The sequence below is a fragment of the Azolla caroliniana genome, unplaced genomic scaffold (assembly GCF_043228905.1).
Source record: "Azolla caroliniana isolate FFs.n. ecotype wild unplaced genomic scaffold, voAzoCaro1.0.p SCAF_17, whole genome shotgun sequence".
In the NCBI taxonomy this organism is placed as follows: Eukaryota; Viridiplantae; Streptophyta; class Polypodiopsida; order Salviniales; family Salviniaceae; genus Azolla; species Azolla caroliniana.
Window position 1 is genome coordinate 2069386 of NW_028230452.1, and position 19030 is coordinate 2088415.

Sequence of the window (19030 nt, forward strand, 5' to 3'; positions counted from 1 at the left end):
TGTGTAAACATGTGCTAAATAAGATATCCTCACATATAACTCATGCAACCAAATGATCAATTATCAAATTTCCTGTTCATAATATGTTATCACAAACATCCAATATTTGTAAAGAAATGTGTCAATACAATTACAAAACATTCATTAGGCTAGTATGTGGAACAACTTTCCTCCATGGCAAAACCTTCAACACTTTTATATAATTGAAATTATTGTCAAAAATTGTCAACAATATCTAATTCTATATCTGTGTTAAATTCGGCACCTGTAAAATTTCTAGGAAAGTCAATATTTCTAACAGCCAATGGAAATTGGAAAAGTGCTAAAAGTATGGGGACTTATTGGTGTATTGATACTCATGCACAATAGTTTTATAGCAACTATACTTTTTGCCATTGTTTTTATAATTGTTTCTAGTTGCTTAAAAATTGTAGCCCATAAGACTTTTGTTTTATTAAATACATGAACCAAAATCAATATGCCACCACAATGCACCTTATGAGATACATAAACAAGAATCAATAGGCTTCCATATTGTGGTGTGCATGTGTTCCTTTGTGCCACCCCTTTTAGCACACCCTTTTTAGGATGCATTTACCTTAGCCACCTAAGCCGGCCCACCCTTTTAGCACACCCTTTTTAGCTAAGCCAACCCAAATGGGTACCTTTGTATCAACTATAAATTGAGTAAGAAGTAAGAAGCTAAGTATGTTGGTTTTGATCTTTTATGTGCATTTCACAATATTGTGCCCTATTATCTTAAAAGAACATCGAATTTCATATTGAATATTATGAATATATGTATATGCACATCCTTGGGAAATACATCAATCAATCACAATACAACTAAACATGATGCGACTTAAACCAAATTTCAATCTCAATCTAGAGGAACTTACAACCTACAAAACCATCTAAGACTTTGGGATCCACAAGAAGACCATCAAGGAACTTTATGGAGATTATAGTGATGTTTCTCCTCATCATTACATGAAGCAAAGTAATCATTGTCCTCTTCCTCCTCCTCAGCAACCTCCTCCTCCCCCATACCTCGTGACAAAAAAGACGCCCTATGCTCCTCTACAACGACCTTGTTGATACATAGCCCCTACACAAAACTGCAAACAGTAAATTAGCCACCAAATGTTTTTCATACATAAAAAAAAATATAGAAAGTCATAGTACCCACTTATATGTGCTTCATCACAATGCATGGGAATACCCACTGACTGTAGCTTCCAATGCACATGTTCAATACCATGTCTAAGGGCATCTTTGGATTCAGCTTCAGTGAGAAGTTTTCTCAACATGAGGAGCTAACATCAACAAGCTGGTTAAGAAGTTACATTGGCAAATTCTCCATCATTCCAACCTATTTCTTTCAAAGCAGCTCTCCCAAACCACTCAATGTATGTGATGTCCCTTCTTCTCTAATTGAATAGCCTGACTCTGTTATCAAGTTTTGTATCAACCCAGATTTTAAATATATAAATTCAATCTTTTTTTTAAACATTTTGGAGGACATCAATCCACCTGCCTCTTTCCTTTAGCAATATACATACAAAGGTGAGACCGCTGGTGACGAAGGTGCTCCATGTAAACATGAGGAAAGCCCTTCCTGAATTTGAAGACATGTTGCAGCTTCATATGGATACATTTTTGTTAGAGATGACTAGCCGTTATATATGTCAGGGAAAATGATTGTCCTGAATACATCTGTAGGCATTTTGCTATTTTCCACACCCACTTTTGATCCTGAAAGCCTCTGCTTCTACGCCTGCAGCTGCATAAATATTACTCATGCAAACAATTGCAGCTGTGTTGTTCTTATCAAAATCTATGGAATGGTCAAAGGCCCATCTTCCTAGCTTCACATTAGAAAATTTCTGGCAAGCACGCAATAGAGCTAGCCAAAGTGGAAGAGTATCTGAATATTGTACCCTTTCAATTACAACTATTGCCTTCTCAAAGTTCCCTGCACTGCTGAAAAGATCGACCAAGCAAGCATTATGTTCTAAAGTTGGGATCAAATGGTAAATAGTTCTCATAACATTAAAGTACATTTCTCCCTCATCTACAAGACCCGCATGAATGCATACAGTCAACAGGACTGTGAACGTGACTAGATCTGGCACTTTATCTTCTGCTATCATTTTGTGACACGAGAAGATAACACTTTTAACCTTACCAAGTTGTGCATATCCTGTGATGAGTGCATTCCAGGAGACTACATCTTGTATTGGAAGAGCATCAAAGATTTCTTGTGCTTTTAGAAGCATCCCACATTTTGCATACATGTCCACCAATGCATTGCCAAGTGCAACATCTTCTTTCAATAGATCCTGCCTGATAATATCAGCATGAATCTTCTCTCCCTTCCCAACTGCTCCTATTTCGCCACAAGCATTCAAAATAGAAGAAAGAGTGATTGCATCTGGCAAAAGGCCTTCATCTTGCATCCTATCAAAGCAATTAATGGCTTCATCACCAAGCCCTTGCTGCACATATCCAGTTATCAAAGCCGTCCAACATACCGCATCTCGCACTGGAAGCTTATCAAAGACTTCTTGAGCCTTTGAAAGAACACCACATTTGGCATACATGTCCACCAGAGCTGTGCCAAGTACGATATCATTTTCTAATAGCCCCTGCTTGATTATATCATAATGTATCTCTTGTCCCTTCTCAGCTGATCCTATGCTGCTGCATGCTTTTAAAGCACATACAAATGTTATTGCATTTGGGGAGAGTCCCTCACCTTGCATCTCTTTAAAGCAGTCAAGAGCTTGACTGCCGAAACCATGTTGAACATATCCAGAAATTAAAGCAGTCCAAGTGATGACATTTCGAACTGGAAGCTCGTCAAAGGCTTTGTGTGCTTTTGCAAGGGCGCCACGCTTGGCATACATATCCACCAATGCACAGCAAAGAATGGTATTTCCTTCTAGCAATCCCTGTTTTTTAATCTCCCTGTGTATCTCGTCTACATTCACAGATGACCGTATATTGCTACACGCTTTCAAAAGGCAACCAAAGGTAACAGCATCTGGGGAGAAGCCTTCATTGCACATTCTGTCATAACAGCTCATAGCTTCATTCCCAAGTCCATGTTGTGCATATCCAGCAATTAATATAGTCCAAGACACGGTATTCCTATGTAGAAGCATATCAAATACTCCTTTGGCTTTTGAAAATCTACCACATTTAAGATACATATCCACTAACGCATTCCCAATGAGTATATCTTTCCCTAGTAAACCTCTCTTGATGATCTCTGCATGAACTTTTTCTCCCTTCGGAACTGATCCTATGCGGCCACAAGCTTTTAGAATGCAAGTAAATGTGATTGCATTCGGGGACACACCCTCATCTTGCATCTGCTCAAAACATGTAAATGCGGCATCTACTAGTCCATGCTGGACATATCCAGATATCAAAGCATTCCATGCTACAACATTTCGAATCAAAATCTGATCAAACACTTCCTTTGCTGTTATGAGCTTGCCACACCTAGCATACATACTAATCAAGGCAGTGCTGGCATAGACATCCTTTTGGAGCAACCCTTTTTTATGGAGGTTAGCATGTACATTGATACCTCTATGAAGGTTCTTCTGTTTCCCACAAGATTTGATCAAGCTTAAAAGCTTCGAATGATCCTCAAAATTCTTCTCCTTTTCTGTAACGAGTGAATCGGAGAATTCTAATCCACGTCTCGCCAGCTCCATTTGCACCCAGGGAGGCTTATCATGAACGCCGTTGATCCATGATTTGCTCTGTGATCGTATAAGACAGTTATTTGGCAACGATGAAGAAACTACGCATATACACACAATCATACATACATATGGGATGCTAACTGTCAATGAGAAAAATGCGTGGCTTTTTACCTTATTGCTTGGATTGTCGCAGCCGTAGTCGTGAGGATCCATGAAGAACTCTTTCCAGACCAAATCCATCACGCTTTCCATCTCTGTCTCTAGCTCTGCTCAATACGAAGAACAGCATAGTGAACAGAACCAAAATATGGACTAGTAGTTGTTATTGTAGTTGTAGGTATTGCAAGGTCTATCTGGTTAATTTTATGAACACAAAAATTGTATGTATTTTATGATGCTATTAATACTATGAAGCACATATTATTGTTGTTCATAGTCGTTATAATTATTATGTGTTGTTAGATTCACTTGTGTAGCACATGCCGGCGCTTTGCCCCCCCCCCCCCCCCCCCCCCTTCCCGATATTGCTCATGCAGCCAATCTTGTTTCGAGTTTGCGAAATGCACCCCAGAGGACGTGAACAAAACAAGCATGCACGCACACTCACAACATATGCTCGTGTGCTCCTCCCCGACTTCTAATGTACCATCAACTTTTCCATGTCGGTTTCCACATGTTGGATCGTTAACTTCACACCTGTATAATATCCTAGATACAATGCGAACATCACTCCCTTTTTCATCAATTCCCCCGCTTCGATCAATGTTTCCATTCTCGATAATAGATCCACATGCCATGTTTGCCAACATGTGTTTTCTTCCTAAGTTGTTGATGACTCATTGGCATCCTTCCATTTCACACAGAACTTATGTTTACAACATTGTATTATGTGTCTTTTTCTTCATGTACATCTAGTAGACGTTTTGTAACAAATGAATTTGAACAATGTGGGCTGAATATGGATTCCTATAGAAAGGTATAAGTAAAGTTTATGTATTTTGTAAATTAATGTTGATCATGTATAGGATAATTCATTATTGATCTTGTGACTCGCTAATCACCTAGCAAGAACATTCTACCACCTCCTTTGACATTCCGAACCTTGTATCTTATTTTGCTTTACAACATTCCATAATGTTCTTCAAAAATTCACAAAAGCATGTGATTTATGGCACCTATCCTCCTAAAGCATTGTCAGTGAGAGATTAACCTTGCATGATGCAAAGTTACTAGATTTTCCCTCGGTCTCTCATGGATTCAAAGACCACATTGACTTAGATTTCTTTATTTCCTTCGATCTCAAAAAGCAACGATAGTGTTGGACCGGTGGTTGATGTCCTTTTATGGACGGTGCATTCATTGTGAGTTTCTAGTATGGATACGTAGTGTGCAACACATAGTTGGTAGTGTACAAGTATATCGACTTTATGACTATGTTTCGCAATATTGTGTAACCTATATGTTTCTAAGAAAGTGCCACTTGTTCTCATCTAATTCAAATAATATTCCTAACAACATCAAATAGCATGCACCTTGTAGTATTTCACAGGTTTTTGGAGTTTGTGGCAAATATTCTCTTGAGCATTCATTCAAAGGGGAGTAAATATTTGCTTGGGATATTAACCCATGGATAAACACTATAGTTTGTAATGGGCAGTTTTTAAAGATTAATATTGGTTGCTAAACTCATTGGCATACAAATTGTACATAAACACAACAAAGCTTGTGAAAGAGAGTGGTATTAAAGTAGATGCATAAAAAATTATACTTAAAATGTTCAACATTCATGGATGGGATAGACAAGCAAAGTAAGACTATAATCCACATACACAATGGTTGGACGGTGAAGCCTACTCCAAAAGAATATTCTAATCGTGTTATGATGAAGAATGCAGAAATGACAACATATGTTCATCGGTCAAATAATTATTAAGAATATTGCATGGAACTATAAGTTACGAAGGATCATCACGAGCTAGCAAAAGTGTTGACAATCGAAACAATTAGCATATGTCATCATTGTTCGCTCCAATAATTTGAATTATGAGATGTGTTAATAATAGAACTATCATCAGGATTAGCAAGGTAGTTAACATGCATTTAGTGCTAGTGATTACAAAAAACTAATGTACAAAGGATCATCACGAGCTGACAAAAGCGTCTGCAATTGAAACAATTAGCACATGTCATCAATGTTAAATCCAATAATTAGTATTACGAGTCCACGAGTTGTGTTAATCATACAATAATCAGCAGTACTAGAAAGGTAGTTAACACACATTTAGTGCTAGTGATGACAAAAACCTAGCGTAATTAGCATCAAGATTAGTGCTAATTACACCGGGATTGTGTTGCTTCAGTTGAGATATTTCATACCCGAAGAAACACATATGTATGTATGTACATACGTATACTTTCAAGCTCTGCACGCATATTATATGAAAACAGATCGCACTTAGGGTTCGACGGATCTCTCTGTACAGAGATTGACGAACAAGGCAAGGAAGGATTCTCTGACAGAGAGGAGTAGCGTGTTGCATTCGAGAGAGAGAGAGGGAGAGAGAGAGAGAGAGACAGACAGACAGACAGACAGAGATAGAGAAGTAATGGATTGGGGGAGCGTTACGCTAGAGGAGCTCGTATATGGGTTGCAGGAGGTTGATTGGACCTCTCCGCCTCGCCCCGTCTCTGAATGCTTCGCCAAGTTCTCTCTTCCCCAGTCCATCTCCACCTGGGAAAGCAGAAGCAAATGTAACCTCTACTAGTAAGTGCCATATCTCTCAATCCAATCGTCTCGTCCTTATTTATTAGCGTTTAGCAAAAGATCCCCATTTCGTTTTCTCACATTCTGCCTCTGTTCGCTGTTTCAGTTACAGGACGAACTACTTTATTCTGCTTGCTGCAATTCTCGGTATTTTTATGACTAGATCTGCTCCGCTACACATACTCGTGTTAAGTTTCTTATTATTTTTGTATTTGTTATTTTATGTTTGAAATGCAGAGATCGCCTTTCTGCGTAACCCTTTGGCTCTAGTTTCTGTGATCATGACTGCACTGTGCTTAGCCCTTCTCAATGACAGGTAACATTCTGGGTTTGTGCAGTTTTTTTACTCTCTGGTCTGTGGCCTGTGATCAAGCACAAACAAATTTATTTTACAGATTACTCTTTCTTTTCGCGTAGAACATAGGGATACTATTAATCTAAGATCCTGAAAGGCAAAATTAATGGGTCGGTTCCACTATATGCAGGATTTTAGGGCATTTGTGATTATAGCATTGTTAGATATTTGAATACGTTCTCTGTAGGTTTGCATTTCTTACCTGTTGTAACCTTTGATTCCATAAATTATAGGGACCATACTAGAACTAGGCAGAAAATTATATCTACTGGAAAAAACCTTGCTGGATTCTATTATCTGCTTCATTAGATGTTCTGCTATGAGATAAATTGACTCTAAATCCACTGAAAGGTCTCAAAACATCATGACCATAGTGAAAAAGTTCCTTGACGTGTATCAGAATAATGCTATGAGATTAAATGTTTTGAATTTTGTGTTCCATTGTGGTTATTTTTTAAAGTTATGGAAATATGAGGTGAAAAGTCACAAAAAATGGTAACATTTACAAAATACCATATGAGCAATGTAGTGCATGAAAGTATTCATAGGATATCTGAAAGTTAGGCAATATGGTTCTTGAAAGCATTCACATAATATCTGAGTTGTACAGTCCTAAGAAATCCATAATTCTGGTGATATGAGAAAATGATTGATCTTTTCCATGCAAAAATAATTAGCTGTGGTGAAATTCCCATGGCACATGTTAGTCATTCAAGGAACATTGAAAATCTAAATGTTTGTATCCATTGGGGACATTCTCTTGGTGTTGAAACTAGGATCCTCTTAGGGATATCCTTGTGAGGGAAGCCTTGGGGACACAACAAACTGCACGAAGTCTGTAAATATTACAAAGACAATAGAGATTACTTTCTTTGAGACTTATGCATTTATAACATATTATTTTATGAGTTAGTTTTTTTTCCAAAACAATCATGAGCTAGTGTTACTTCCCTCTGATTGAAGACTAGCATTGGTAATATGAGAAGTAAGAAAATTTGGATGATGGTTGATTGAATTCGTAGATCCCATCCCTTTCCTCTGTTTGATGTCATATGAACAAAAATTGTCTCTTTTCATGCATGCTGTTCTTCAACTTTACTGAGTTACGCATCATGAAAGAATTAGTGAATGAAAAGCTAAGATAATCTTAGAAAATAGAATGAATAAAGAAGGCAAAATATAGACAGGCTGGCAACAGAAGAAGTGATTAAGGGTGCAAGATTGATATGACGAGAGAGATAAGTCTCAACTAAGATGTTTTGCCATGTGCTTCCTTTATGTTACATTTATCCAATGCCTTTGCAACTTTAGGAGCAGAATGTAGCAACCTTCTTGCAACTAACTTCCTTTTCACATGAGTTTTGTGTTAGAAAAAAGGAGTTTCCCATACACATACAAGACATTTCTTCACTTTTACATCAATAAAGATATATATATATATATATAAGATTCATTTTGGGAAAATGATAGGGAGGAGAGATGAGAGGGAGATTGAAAAATCTAAAGGTAAGCATTACTATACAATTTAACGATATTTCCTCTGCATGGCAATCTTGGATTTACCACTTAATGATTCTCCATGCTGAACTGGCATTAATTATGCTGTTCCCACGTATTCCAACTTCCCCTAGGATTGTCATCCTCATGGGTTTGGGAAACATCAGCTTCTGCTTTCACAAGGTTCGTCATCACGCACAGCTAACCCTCTAGCTTACTGATATACACAATGTCTTTTGGAGGAGCCCTCTTGATCTTCTACCCGACGTTAGTAGATTCTGTTGGGTATTTCTCTAAGTGGAAATATGAAGCTTTTGAAAATATCTGCTTATTGATAGCATTGATTGCAGCTGAAAAAAACTCTGTAATGATAGAATGGGCTATTTCAACACTCATTAATTTGATTACTTTTTAATTTCTGAAGGCATCCGATGATAGCTTACCTGCCATATATTTCAACCTCAAAATGATGGAACAAAATGAAAGAATGACATGTTTCTTTAAATGGTTCATGCGATGCTTTCACAGGCCTTGTTTCACTGGTGTATTTGGAATAATGTTTATTGAGAGTTTTGTGCATTCAATATCATGCTCCAGCTGCAGCCCACAAAATTCAACACGTTAAAAGCTGAAGACTGCGAGAAAACCTTTAGTTTTCCGTTTTCATGAATTGAGGTGTCTCCATATCTCTACAGTCCAAAGAAGCATTGGGAGAAGCTAGATCCAAACTCTCAAAAGTTAATCTTTATCTACCATTAGACAAAATAAGAATCTGCCCATTCAAAATTTCGATTCTTGACTCCATTGTGGTAACTTGAGATGTGTTTTTTGAACCTTCTCTAATACTGTTAATGTGCCTGGCTTCTCAACTTGGAAGTAATATGGGCATCCTCTGTGTCTAGTGCTGAGGCAGACTGATTGAGATTTTATACACAAGGAGAAATTTGACAGATTATAGGTTGCACCCTCAATATAAATGAAGCATGAGAATGCATCCAACCTGGGCTCTACTAGAACCCAACGAGAGTCACAAGTGTGATGCTAGCAGGCCCAGCTGCCTTCATCTTTGGCAAGAGAGGAAAATCAATCTCGAATTGATATCATATACATAGTGCCCTCTATCTACAATCCAACCACCACCTTGTGTGAGTATAGAATTTGGAGTATAGAGCATGATTTGGTAGCAACCATTAGAATTTGGAGTATAGAGCATGATTTGGTAGCAGTGTCTCATTGGAAGTGATGGGGGCATTTTTGCACGAAACAGTGTTTTATAATGAAATGAAACTACAAAACAGAAATCACTATTTCTTGTAATGCAAATGTGCAGTTATTATTGATTTATTACCAATGTTTTTATTAACACTTTTCTACTTTTCAACTTCTACCTCGTTTTACCTTTCTCTTTTTCGTTATGTCTCTCCCTCAGTTTTTATTGCTTGAGACTCATTGTTCCACTCTTACAGCGTCAGTTTATAATATACATAGTATTCTCTCTCCTCCACTGTCTTCTCCACACTCATTCCTCCTATCTCATCTCTCCTTATTTGCATTCTGAAACTTGATTTAGGGCAATTGTTAACTATATTTATTTATTGTAATATGTAATTGGCTAGTTTAAATTTGGCGAGACAATAATAAATTGTTTAATGTAAATGTTATATTATATAAAAAATATTAAAATTTTAATTCTAAAATTCTAGGTTCTGTGTCATTGTTTCTAAATGAACGCAAACCGGTCTATTTTTCTGTTTTAAAAATGGTGGGCAAGCATAGATTTAGGTGATGGCTAAAGTGGCAGAGGTTGATAGGGTCTATGGAATAACCGTCATCAACAGTCTTTTTCTTCAAGCCTTCAGACTTATAGTGCCAGTAGTTGGTGTTAGGTTTCTGTGTGAAAAGGGGATGAGCTTCAAGTTTCATTAAACAAAATAGTATTCTTCCAAGAAGGGGGCACAGGTTAATATGTAGTGATTAGCTGTGCTCTATTCTGGAATTTTAAACATTATAATAGCCATTCCCAGGAGTCAAATTTCCACTGATCATGATTATGTTCAATAGTTCTTGCATTTTTTGAACTTCGCCAATGATGGAGTTGTATTGCGAGTACTGAATGGTTGGTTCAGAGTTCTTAATCCAACGTGATGACTTAGAAATAGGATCTCTCTTTGTACAGGTCACTGCCTTGATTACATAAGCCATTAGCTTGTCATTGGAGGAGGTGTCAGGAATGTTGAAGAGGAAACCAAGACATACTGAAACTGGTAGTGGATGGAACTGGCCAAAAGAACTTCTAGTGGGTGATAAAGCCCTGATCTAACCACTAATAATTTTCCTTGATTTCACCATTGGATTAGTTTATAAATGAAGAAAGATCTACTTAAGGTTTTGGATTACCATGACCTAATTTCGGATCCAGGAAGGTAGGTTTTCCTGAACAAAGAGTTTGACACCTTGGTTCCTCTTTTAGTATTTCTTTTGTTTGATAATTAATAGAAGATAAAAAGGTAGAGCCTAAATCTTAGAAATATAGCCAACATTTTTAGTCTATTTCAGTGCTAAATCACAGATATGATGCTTCAAATTTTGCTACTCCTGATAAAATAAAATAAAAATAAAAATAGTTATTTAATAACTTCATAAAAGAGAACAAAAATAACACCTCCTAGTGAACGGTCGAGGGTCAAAAAACTTGCACTCTAATATTATAAAAGAATCAGTTGATGAAAAGGTAAAATAATCAAGTAGCACAAATATAGACAAGCCAAAAAATTTCTGCAGCAGAAAAAGCGAGTTTGTTCATAGTTCAGTCTATTCGAATAAATTGATTATGGAAGTAGTTTGGTTCATTTCAATTAGAAACCAATTTTGCTTTCCACTATATTCTGTTCCCTGTTTATTTGTAACTTTCTTGAATTGATGTTTTGTTAAATGAGCTCTGTAGTCTGATGGACATTGTGTTACAGTTCGTCCTTGTCACCGTTTTCAGCCATCCTACTATCTTCACTCTGGTTTCTGGTATCGTAGTATCCTTGTGATATTTAAGATAAATGCTATTTAATAAAGATCTTCAATCCTTGTCATTGCTAGAGACCATAGTTACTATAGACTGTATGACAAGTGGATATCCTTTAACAATAACTGAGACATTACAGCCCTACCTCTGTTGGACCCATATTTGGAGCTTTTGTTCATATAAGAGGTACATCAAAGTTCCCTCATGGCTAAGTCAGCTAAGTACCCAATTTTTTATTGGAGAAGTAATATGATCAGTTTTAGATAAAGGAGACCTTTGTGAGTTCTGAAAACTTATAAGGTTTACCCAAGCATGCTGCTTCTCATAAGTTGCTACATAGGCAATGGAAAGGATGAGGTTTATCTGAAATTATCTGGATTCTGGAAAACATTTGTAAAAATAAAAATTTCTGGGAGCAAAGATCGGAGTGGGTTTACCGCATATCGTATACACAAAGCTAGAGAGCATTGCCCAGAGACGGAACAAAAGATCACACCAAACAAGATAACAGAAGTTGAGATGACCCATGTAAGTTACAACACGAACAAGGTTTAACCAGCACTCTGACCACTGAAAACACAATTCAGAAAATGAGAAAAATGTCTGGAGAGATGGAAGACTTCATTGAAACCATAGTTGCTAACTGCTGGAATTGTTAGGTCCCAGCAATGGGAAGAGGTAGAAAAATGGAAAAGGTTGCCCATTTTTAAGGATATACTAATATATACACAAAAGGCATACATGCAAATTGCACATTACCTTATAACAACTTTTAACATAGGTTACAAAATGTCAACAAAATAGAAGGCAGAATTGAAACAGGAAATGAAATTAGAGGGAAGGAGTAGAAAATCAGGCTGTTTCTCAGAAGAAGAAAATTAGAAAACCAGGAACTCAGCCACCTGTGGATTCATGGGCAAGGGTTTTGAAGGTTAGGAAGGGAGGGAAGAGAAAGGAAAGGAAAGGAAGAAACAGAGTGAACCATTCCACGAGCTAAGTTGCTGAAAAGGATGAAATTTTTTCTCTGTAATTTGTACATAGTTTATCGAAGTTATTTTGTACGTGTTTCTTATTTTCTTTCTGTGGTCTTAGATATCTTTAGTAAAATAAGACCTGATGGTCGAATTCTGTACATTGTAGGACACATATTTTATGATTACAAAGTGACCATTCCCACATACTCAAAAGATTCGTGAAAGGTTTTGTACTTTTAGGATGTTTCTGTTAAATGATTTGAGATAATGATTGCACAAAGATTTGAGATACTGCACTTCTACAGTTTTGCGGTTACTATTAACCAGAAGCTAATGCGAGCTGTAAGACGCTTATCACCCCATCTTGCTGCGAAGATGCGACCACCCACAATGTAAGGTTAATCTAATTTCTTATAATGAGACACTATAAAATGGATTGCATTTCTTATGACTTCGAGTGTTAATCAGGCCAGTGATTCGAGGGAGACCTGCTTCTAAAAGGGTTATGTACATCTGTGGACAGCATCGGAATCTGGTGGTGGCCATCCTGGCCATAGGTTTGTTAATTGTGGTGATTTATTGAAGCCATCTGGGTCTTGATTACTGAATGACTTTTAAAGTATATTTTTGCTGCAGTTACATGCTGGATGTGGTATCTTACATCTGCTATTCTGACTGTCTTTGGAGCTCTTGCAATTGCGTTGGCATGTAAGTTGAAACTATTCCATGTGAGCCTTGATAAATTACAGAGGAACAAATAGTAGATAATATATTGTTCAAAAATATTTTGTACCCTTTTGTCTCAATACTTCTTTCATCTCTTTACATGCAAACAGGCATTATTCTACATGCAAGCCTGAGGACTCCTAACTTGAAAGCAAGATTAAACACATTCAGAGAAGAATTCCGGGCAGTTTGGAAACGCTATGGAGAATTTTAATTTATCATTTGGATCCACAGGTTTTCTGATTCTTTTTGTGACAATTCATTTTCTAGTCTGGTTGCAGCAGCTTCCTTTGTAAATTGATCTTGATAGCCATAGGCTCTCTGAGCATAAATAACTTTATTTTGTTACCATGTATCATATTTGCAACAAAATCCTAAATCGAAACAATGGGGAAGACATTCTTGTGTGCTTTCTGTGGGATAAATGGGAAGGCAATATAAATGGCAAACAAATGTATGAAATTTAGATTGAAAGTTAGCTTGTTAATGTTTCTTATATATACAAAGGGAGCTTATAATTAACATTTGAATAGAGAAGCGTTTGTTTTTGTTTCTGTTGAATTAAAATTTCAATCATTTAGAGCTTTTACCTCCATTCTTATAAATGATCTACTTCAGCAAGAGACAGTTTACTGATCTATGCCTGGACATAGATGATATGCTTAAATCAAGATAATATTGGTTTCAATTGAGGATGTGTCAGAGATTGGTGTTGAATTAGATGGTCCTTCCAAGAGAATGCCTTCTCTATGTATAGTTACCACTCAGTGGTCATGGATGCCACTTCGCTGTCATTGATAGTAATCAGTGTCACAATAACTATAGGGAAGATATTATACTACATGAATATGTAAAATACACTAAATATGATACATGAAGATGTCAAATACTACCAGCACTGCCCATTGCTTGTTTGAGTTGTGCATTATTTACATTTTCTGGGTATGACCATTACAAGCGGCATTAGTGGCCCAAGCAGAGAATAAGGTTTGACTGTGAAATCTAGTTCACTTTACCGTGTGAATCGCAACAGGTGGTCTTAGAACAATGTATGGGCCCTTCCCAACCAAACACAATATTTTCCATGTGCACATCCATCATATATCCCATCCCCTTGTGATATGCATAATCTGTTCCTACAACCATCCATTGGATCCCACCCTCAGTAATTTACTTTCCCATTCGTGGCTAATTCATCCATAGTCATCTAATCCCCCAGTAATTAGGTAATAGTTCTATTTAGAATGCGTACTCTGCCTGGTTAGCTCAGCTGCATCCTATCTCATGCATGACTATAATTCTGATCCGACAAAATGTAAGGTTTCTACTTGATTCATCCGCATCCTAGAAATTGCAACTGTAAGCTTACCATTTCTTCATGCAAGAAATCACATTTTCCCTTCCATACACTTGAATTAGTTACCATCCTTAGATAGAAGATCACATTTTCTCTTCCAGGAGGAAGATTTTGGGTGGTTGGGGGGGCTCTCCTATAGACCTCGACATTAGCGCAATATCAAGGCGACTAGCTACCCCCATCAAAGAAATTAGGTTAATATCATGTGGTATTATAGGCCATGTATGAGATATTAAACTGACAAGAACAAATACTACACTTGATCTTAGCCAAAAGGCTGAGAAAACTCTCATCCCTTTTATTGCCATACTTATAGGTTGGAGGCAAGCAAGCTTCCGTATGTGGGATAAATAGATATAATTGTCTCTGTCTCTACTACTTTAATCTTATAACCTTCCCGTCCTCTCAGGCACGAAACCTCGAGACTTGATCCTTATGCTAGTATGCAGGATCCAACTTCAATCGCACACATAATTGGTTTGTCTTCCATAACTTATCATATCTAGTGATGAATCACCATTCATTTAGCAGGCGTGTTGATGACAATGGTTACTGATAATACCAAGATATAACGTACAGGAGCCATACATTACAAAATCATGGAAATATTTCCTCATGTTCGATTTGTCCAAGGACATTGAGATGGCTCGTTTCACCACACTAACATAACATTTCATGCCTTGTTTTCATAAAAGGCATCATCAAACAATGCAATAATGTGTCCCTTACCGAAACCTAATAAAATTTACTAACCTTTCCATGCTAGAACGCTTCGTTAAATGACTTGTTGACAAACATCACATGTTTCTTGTTTATACACATTCATTAAATCATACTCATACTCACTAATACACATATATTCATTTGTATACGTATACACATACATAACTTCATTTGATCATACACATGCATACATTCGTTCATACACACACATATATTCATACAACCACACACACATATTTGTTCATACACACGCTCACACACACATACATGCATACATACATACATGTAACCATTTATTCATACGCATTCATACAACCATTCAATCATATGCAACACATACAAACTTATTGACACTGTTAGGTAAACGTGGAGCCATTTGGCTAAGGAGAATAGTGCATTAGGAGTTCTTAACCATGCCGACCATGTCGAGCAAAGGACAAGGGAAACATAAAATACCATTAGCGTCACCTATCACTAAATATTACCACGTGTTATACCTTGGTTGTTGAAATAATGGATCCAATGAAGAGAGCTTAACCTCACCGATAAAGTCTTGATCGTGTCTCTAGAAATTGTTTGGTACATGGATTCCTACTTCTGTCATTTGTAGCCTAGGCAAATAGTTCAACATTAGATGCATCATTTGAACCACCTAGAATATTACCAATCTCAAATTCCTCGAGGATTAACATCTAACACTTATTCCTTTGTCAGCATGTACAATAATAGGATATGGTCAATGTGGAACAATAACATTGTTTCCTAATAAATGGGACTACAACTTCTTGATAATTTGTAGAGGATTGGCATCCACCACACTAATTGGTTGGTTACCATGGATTACACAACCATGTATACTACTGGGATGTAGTTGAAGGGGGATTAGTGACATTATTTCCTAATACGTGGTACTAGAACTTGTTCATATTGTAGATAATAATATGTGAGCCCCAATGGGTTGTTGATTAATTCCCCTGTGCTTTGGATAGCATCTATCTATCCCATGTACTTGGCGTTCTCAATGCCAATTTTGGTCGCCTAAGGATCCGGTGAGATATTTGTTCCTCTGCACATCAAAGATAACCAGTGCCTTGCTCTCTGTTAGGCTAGCAGGTAGGCCCCCTTCTAAAGCATTTCCATGGACACTAAAACTCTAGAGATTGGGCATCTTGGACAGATCCAAGCTCTCTATCTTCCCAGTCAAATTGTTTTTAGAGAGTCGTAAAGTCTGAAGAGCCCTCAGGTTATGCAAAACGTCGACAGGGACGATCCCTTGCAGGTTGTTCGTGGAAAAATCTAATATCTGCAGCTTTGTCAACGCCCCAATTTCAAGAGGAATGTGCCCAGAAAGCTCATTGTTATTTAATGTTAAGCTCTCTATGTTTATTAGGCGGCCGACAGATGGAGGAATGCTTCATATGAGGTCGTTGTGTCCAAGATCTAAGTATGTGAGACCTTCCAGGTTTCCCAACAACGCTGGTATGTTGCCCTGCAAGTTGTTGGAAACCAGATCTAGCATTTGCAGGTTTGCCAATCTACTGAAACATTCAGGTATGCTCCCTGTAAGACCCAGGGACAGGGGGTATCCTGGTGGAAGGAAGCTGAAGTAGTCAGATCGGGACATCCGCTCCATATCGAACCACTGCATTTGGGTACAGTTGCAAAGCTCAACGGGAACTGGACCCTCGAGATTGGCTGTAAATAGAGAGAGTACTTGGAGGTTTATGAGCATTCCCAGTTTACTCGGGATGGAACCCATGAGAGGGTTGAACCCTAATCGGAGCTCGATGAGTTGTGAGCAGCTAGAGAGTGCGGCTGGTATCTTCCCTGTCAGTTTGTTGTTCTGGAGAAGCAAGTTCTGTAGCTGGGTGAGGTTCCCGAGACTAAATGGAATGGAGCCCTCAAGACTTGTGTGAGAGAGATCCAGTTTCTTCAGAGAGGCACATGTGCCTATAGAAGTAGGAATGTTACCCGTGAGATTTATTCCTTCTATGCATATGTGTTCGATGGTAGATCCAGCAGCGCTACAGAAGCCAAAAGTGGATGGCAGTGACCCATGGAGCTTGTAGGGGCGTGGATCGTAGGGATGATTATCCACAGTGTCTACCACATTAAGATCTTGGATTACCAGCATTTGGAGGTGAGAAAGCTGCCAAATTGATGGGGGGATGGAGCCTTGTAGACCCGTTACAGTTAAGATCAAGATCTGCAACTGCTGGCAATCTCCCAAGGAAGAGGGAAACGATGCCCCGGATGCATCAAGGCCAGCCAGTAAAAACACCTCAATGGTAGCACAGAAAGAGAAATTAGCAGTGGCTGGAAAAGAGGTGGGCGAGATGCTGAGAAGTGGAGGTGAGGAGTCGGACCAGGTGTCAGTGATGTAGAGTTGCTGAAGAGCCGGGAGATGGGTTCACAGCTCTGGAGGAATAACGCCGCTGAGGCCAGTGTGTCTGAGGCGCAGGGTTTGGAGGTTGGGGGAGTTGAGGATGAGGGAACGGGGAATGTGACCAGAGAGATGGGCGTTGTAGCTGAGGTCGAGGTATGTGAGGGAGGAGTTGGGTTGTTGGGTGAAGAAGAGGAGGGGGCCTGAGAAGTTGTTGTGGGGGAGATCGAGAAGAGAAAGGGAAGGGAGGAGAGACAGAGAAGGGGAGATGGAACCAGAGAGGTTGCAGGAGGAGAGGTTGAGGGAGGTGATGTGCAAGCTGTCGTCACAGAGCAGGCCGTACCAGCCAGCAGTGCCATTGGAGTAGCAGTAGGAGGGCGGTGCCGCCACATCACTAGTGGAGTTGGAGGAAATGGAGGTGGTGGTGTTCCAGGAGGATAGGCAAGAAGAGGGGTCGTGGGTGATTGCATCCTTGATTGTCATGAGAGCTTGTGCTATGGCCGTGTCGGAGGAGGAAGAAGAGGTCGGAGAGGGAGCGGGCGCCACAACTTCCGCAGCCATTGCTGAATTTACGATCACAATAAGGATTGAGAGGAGATGGCTAGTGCATCGGAGGTTCAACATCGCATCAAGGGAACACGAAGGAGTGTTGGGCTGGTGGGCGAGTGTTTTACATGATGTAGGGGAGTGAAGAGGTGGAATTTTTGGAGAGTAGGAAACCACCACCAACCGCAGCATAAAGAAAAATATGTTGCGGTTGAGGTGATGTGCGCCTTCCAATCATCTACTCATTGACAAAAACCTGTTGTGGTTGTATAAATCAAAGAATAAGAATAAGAAGTCATGGACAAAACATTGAGAAAGGTATGAAAATCTTGACCGTCATAACTAGAGAATTCATGATTTTTTCTTTACCAATCCCATGACTTGGAAAATGACTGTCTCCCTCCACTGGACTCCATCACCACCAATCAACCCCCTTTTGATAAGCCTAACCCACCATAGTTTAGCCAAAATGCTCAAGTTTTTAAAGCATAGAGAATTGGTTATTATGGTAGTATGCAGGATGTAACAACGATAAGACATCATTGGTTTGTTTCCAAGTAATCACCATAGACAGAACAAAGGGATGTTATTGATACTAAAGATCGCCAATACCAAGATATAAAGTAGATGATCCATACCATTACAAGACCCTTGCAACCCTTGATAGTCTCACAATTAGATCCTCACAACCATTACAAGGGCACATTGTACTTTGATAATTGTGTGCTTAACAACACATAACTAGTTTTGCAGAATGGATTGAAGGTTTTTTAATGATTTATTGTTAGATGATTCATTGATTGTTTGGGTGGGGGCTGATGGTGGTTACTTTGAATGTCCGAAATTTGGGTGTACCAGGACTATGTAATGTATAAATAACACATGGGGTAGTGTAGATGTATGTGATGTCAATAACAGCAGATCGGGTAGAGTCATGGTTGTATACAGAAGATATAAACAAACGATAGGG

The 19030-nt window shown here is 38.5% G+C and overlaps 2 protein-coding genes and 2 pseudogenes across 4 annotated transcripts; 1 reads left to right on the forward strand and 3 right to left on the reverse strand.

Moving 5' to 3' along the window:
* Positions 1-762: 762 nt before the first annotated feature.
* LOC147852753 (pentatricopeptide repeat-containing protein At2g33680-like) lies at positions 763-4077 on the reverse strand. 3 transcript variants are annotated; one of them, XM_087333466.1, is made up of 3 exons: positions 3891-4077; positions 2189-3776; positions 763-1108 (listed from the first exon to the last, which is right to left on the reverse strand). In XM_087333466.1, the coding sequence occupies exons 1-3, from the start codon at positions 3969-3971 to the stop codon at positions 1071-1073; spliced, it is 1707 nt and encodes a 568-aa protein (XP_087189592.1). In that variant the 5' UTR covers positions 3972-4077; the 3' UTR covers positions 763-1070. The 3 variants fall into 3 exon arrangements, with proteins under 3 accessions (XP_087189592.1, XP_087189590.1, XP_087189591.1); XM_087333464.1 differs by having other exon boundaries at positions 1190-3776; XM_087333465.1 differs by having other exon boundaries at positions 1190-3817; positions 3891-4060.
* A 2082-nt stretch (positions 4078-6159) lies between these two features.
* LOC147852754 (PRA1 family protein A1-like) lies at positions 6160-13599 on the forward strand. The gene is made up of 8 exons (XM_087333118.1): positions 6160-6245; positions 6283-6483; positions 6590-6630; positions 6721-6799; positions 12631-12717; positions 12794-12882; positions 12962-13033; positions 13162-13599. The coding sequence occupies exons 2-8, from the start codon at positions 6326-6328 to the stop codon at positions 13263-13265; spliced, it is 630 nt and encodes a 209-aa protein (XP_087189244.1). The 5' UTR covers positions 6160-6245; positions 6283-6325; the 3' UTR covers positions 13266-13599.
* Positions 13600-14534: 935 nt separating this feature from the next.
* On the reverse strand, positions 14535-14698 carry LOC147852755 (U2 spliceosomal RNA; annotated as a pseudogene).
* A 1220-nt stretch (positions 14699-15918) lies between these two features.
* On the reverse strand, positions 15919-18763 carry LOC147852756 (uncharacterized; annotated as a pseudogene).
* Positions 18764-19030: the final 267 nt, after the last annotated feature.

What these genes read in the sequence shown, in the direction of transcription:
- LOC147852753 (XM_087333464.1), bottom strand. Translation starts at nt 3,971, where the DNA reads ATGGAAAGCGTGATGGATTTGGTCTGGAAAGAGTTCTTCATGGATCCT. An exon ending in GCGACAATCCAAGCAATAAG is followed by an intron (nt 3,777 to 3,890) that starts GTAAAAAGCCAC and finishes ATACGATCACAG; the next exon opens with AGCAAATCATGGATCAACGG.
- LOC147852754 (XM_087333118.1), top strand. Translation starts at nt 6,326, where the DNA reads ATGGATTGGGGGAGCGTTACGCTAGAGGAGCTCGTATATGGGTTGCAG. An exon ending in AAGATGCGACCACCCACAAT is followed by an intron (nt 12,718 to 12,793) that starts GTAAGGTTAATC and finishes AGTGTTAATCAG; the next exon opens with GCCAGTGATTCGAGGGAGAC. An exon ending in GGTGGCCATCCTGGCCATAG is followed by an intron (nt 12,883 to 12,961) that starts GTTTGTTAATTG and finishes TTTTTGCTGCAG; the next exon opens with TTACATGCTGGATGTGGTAT.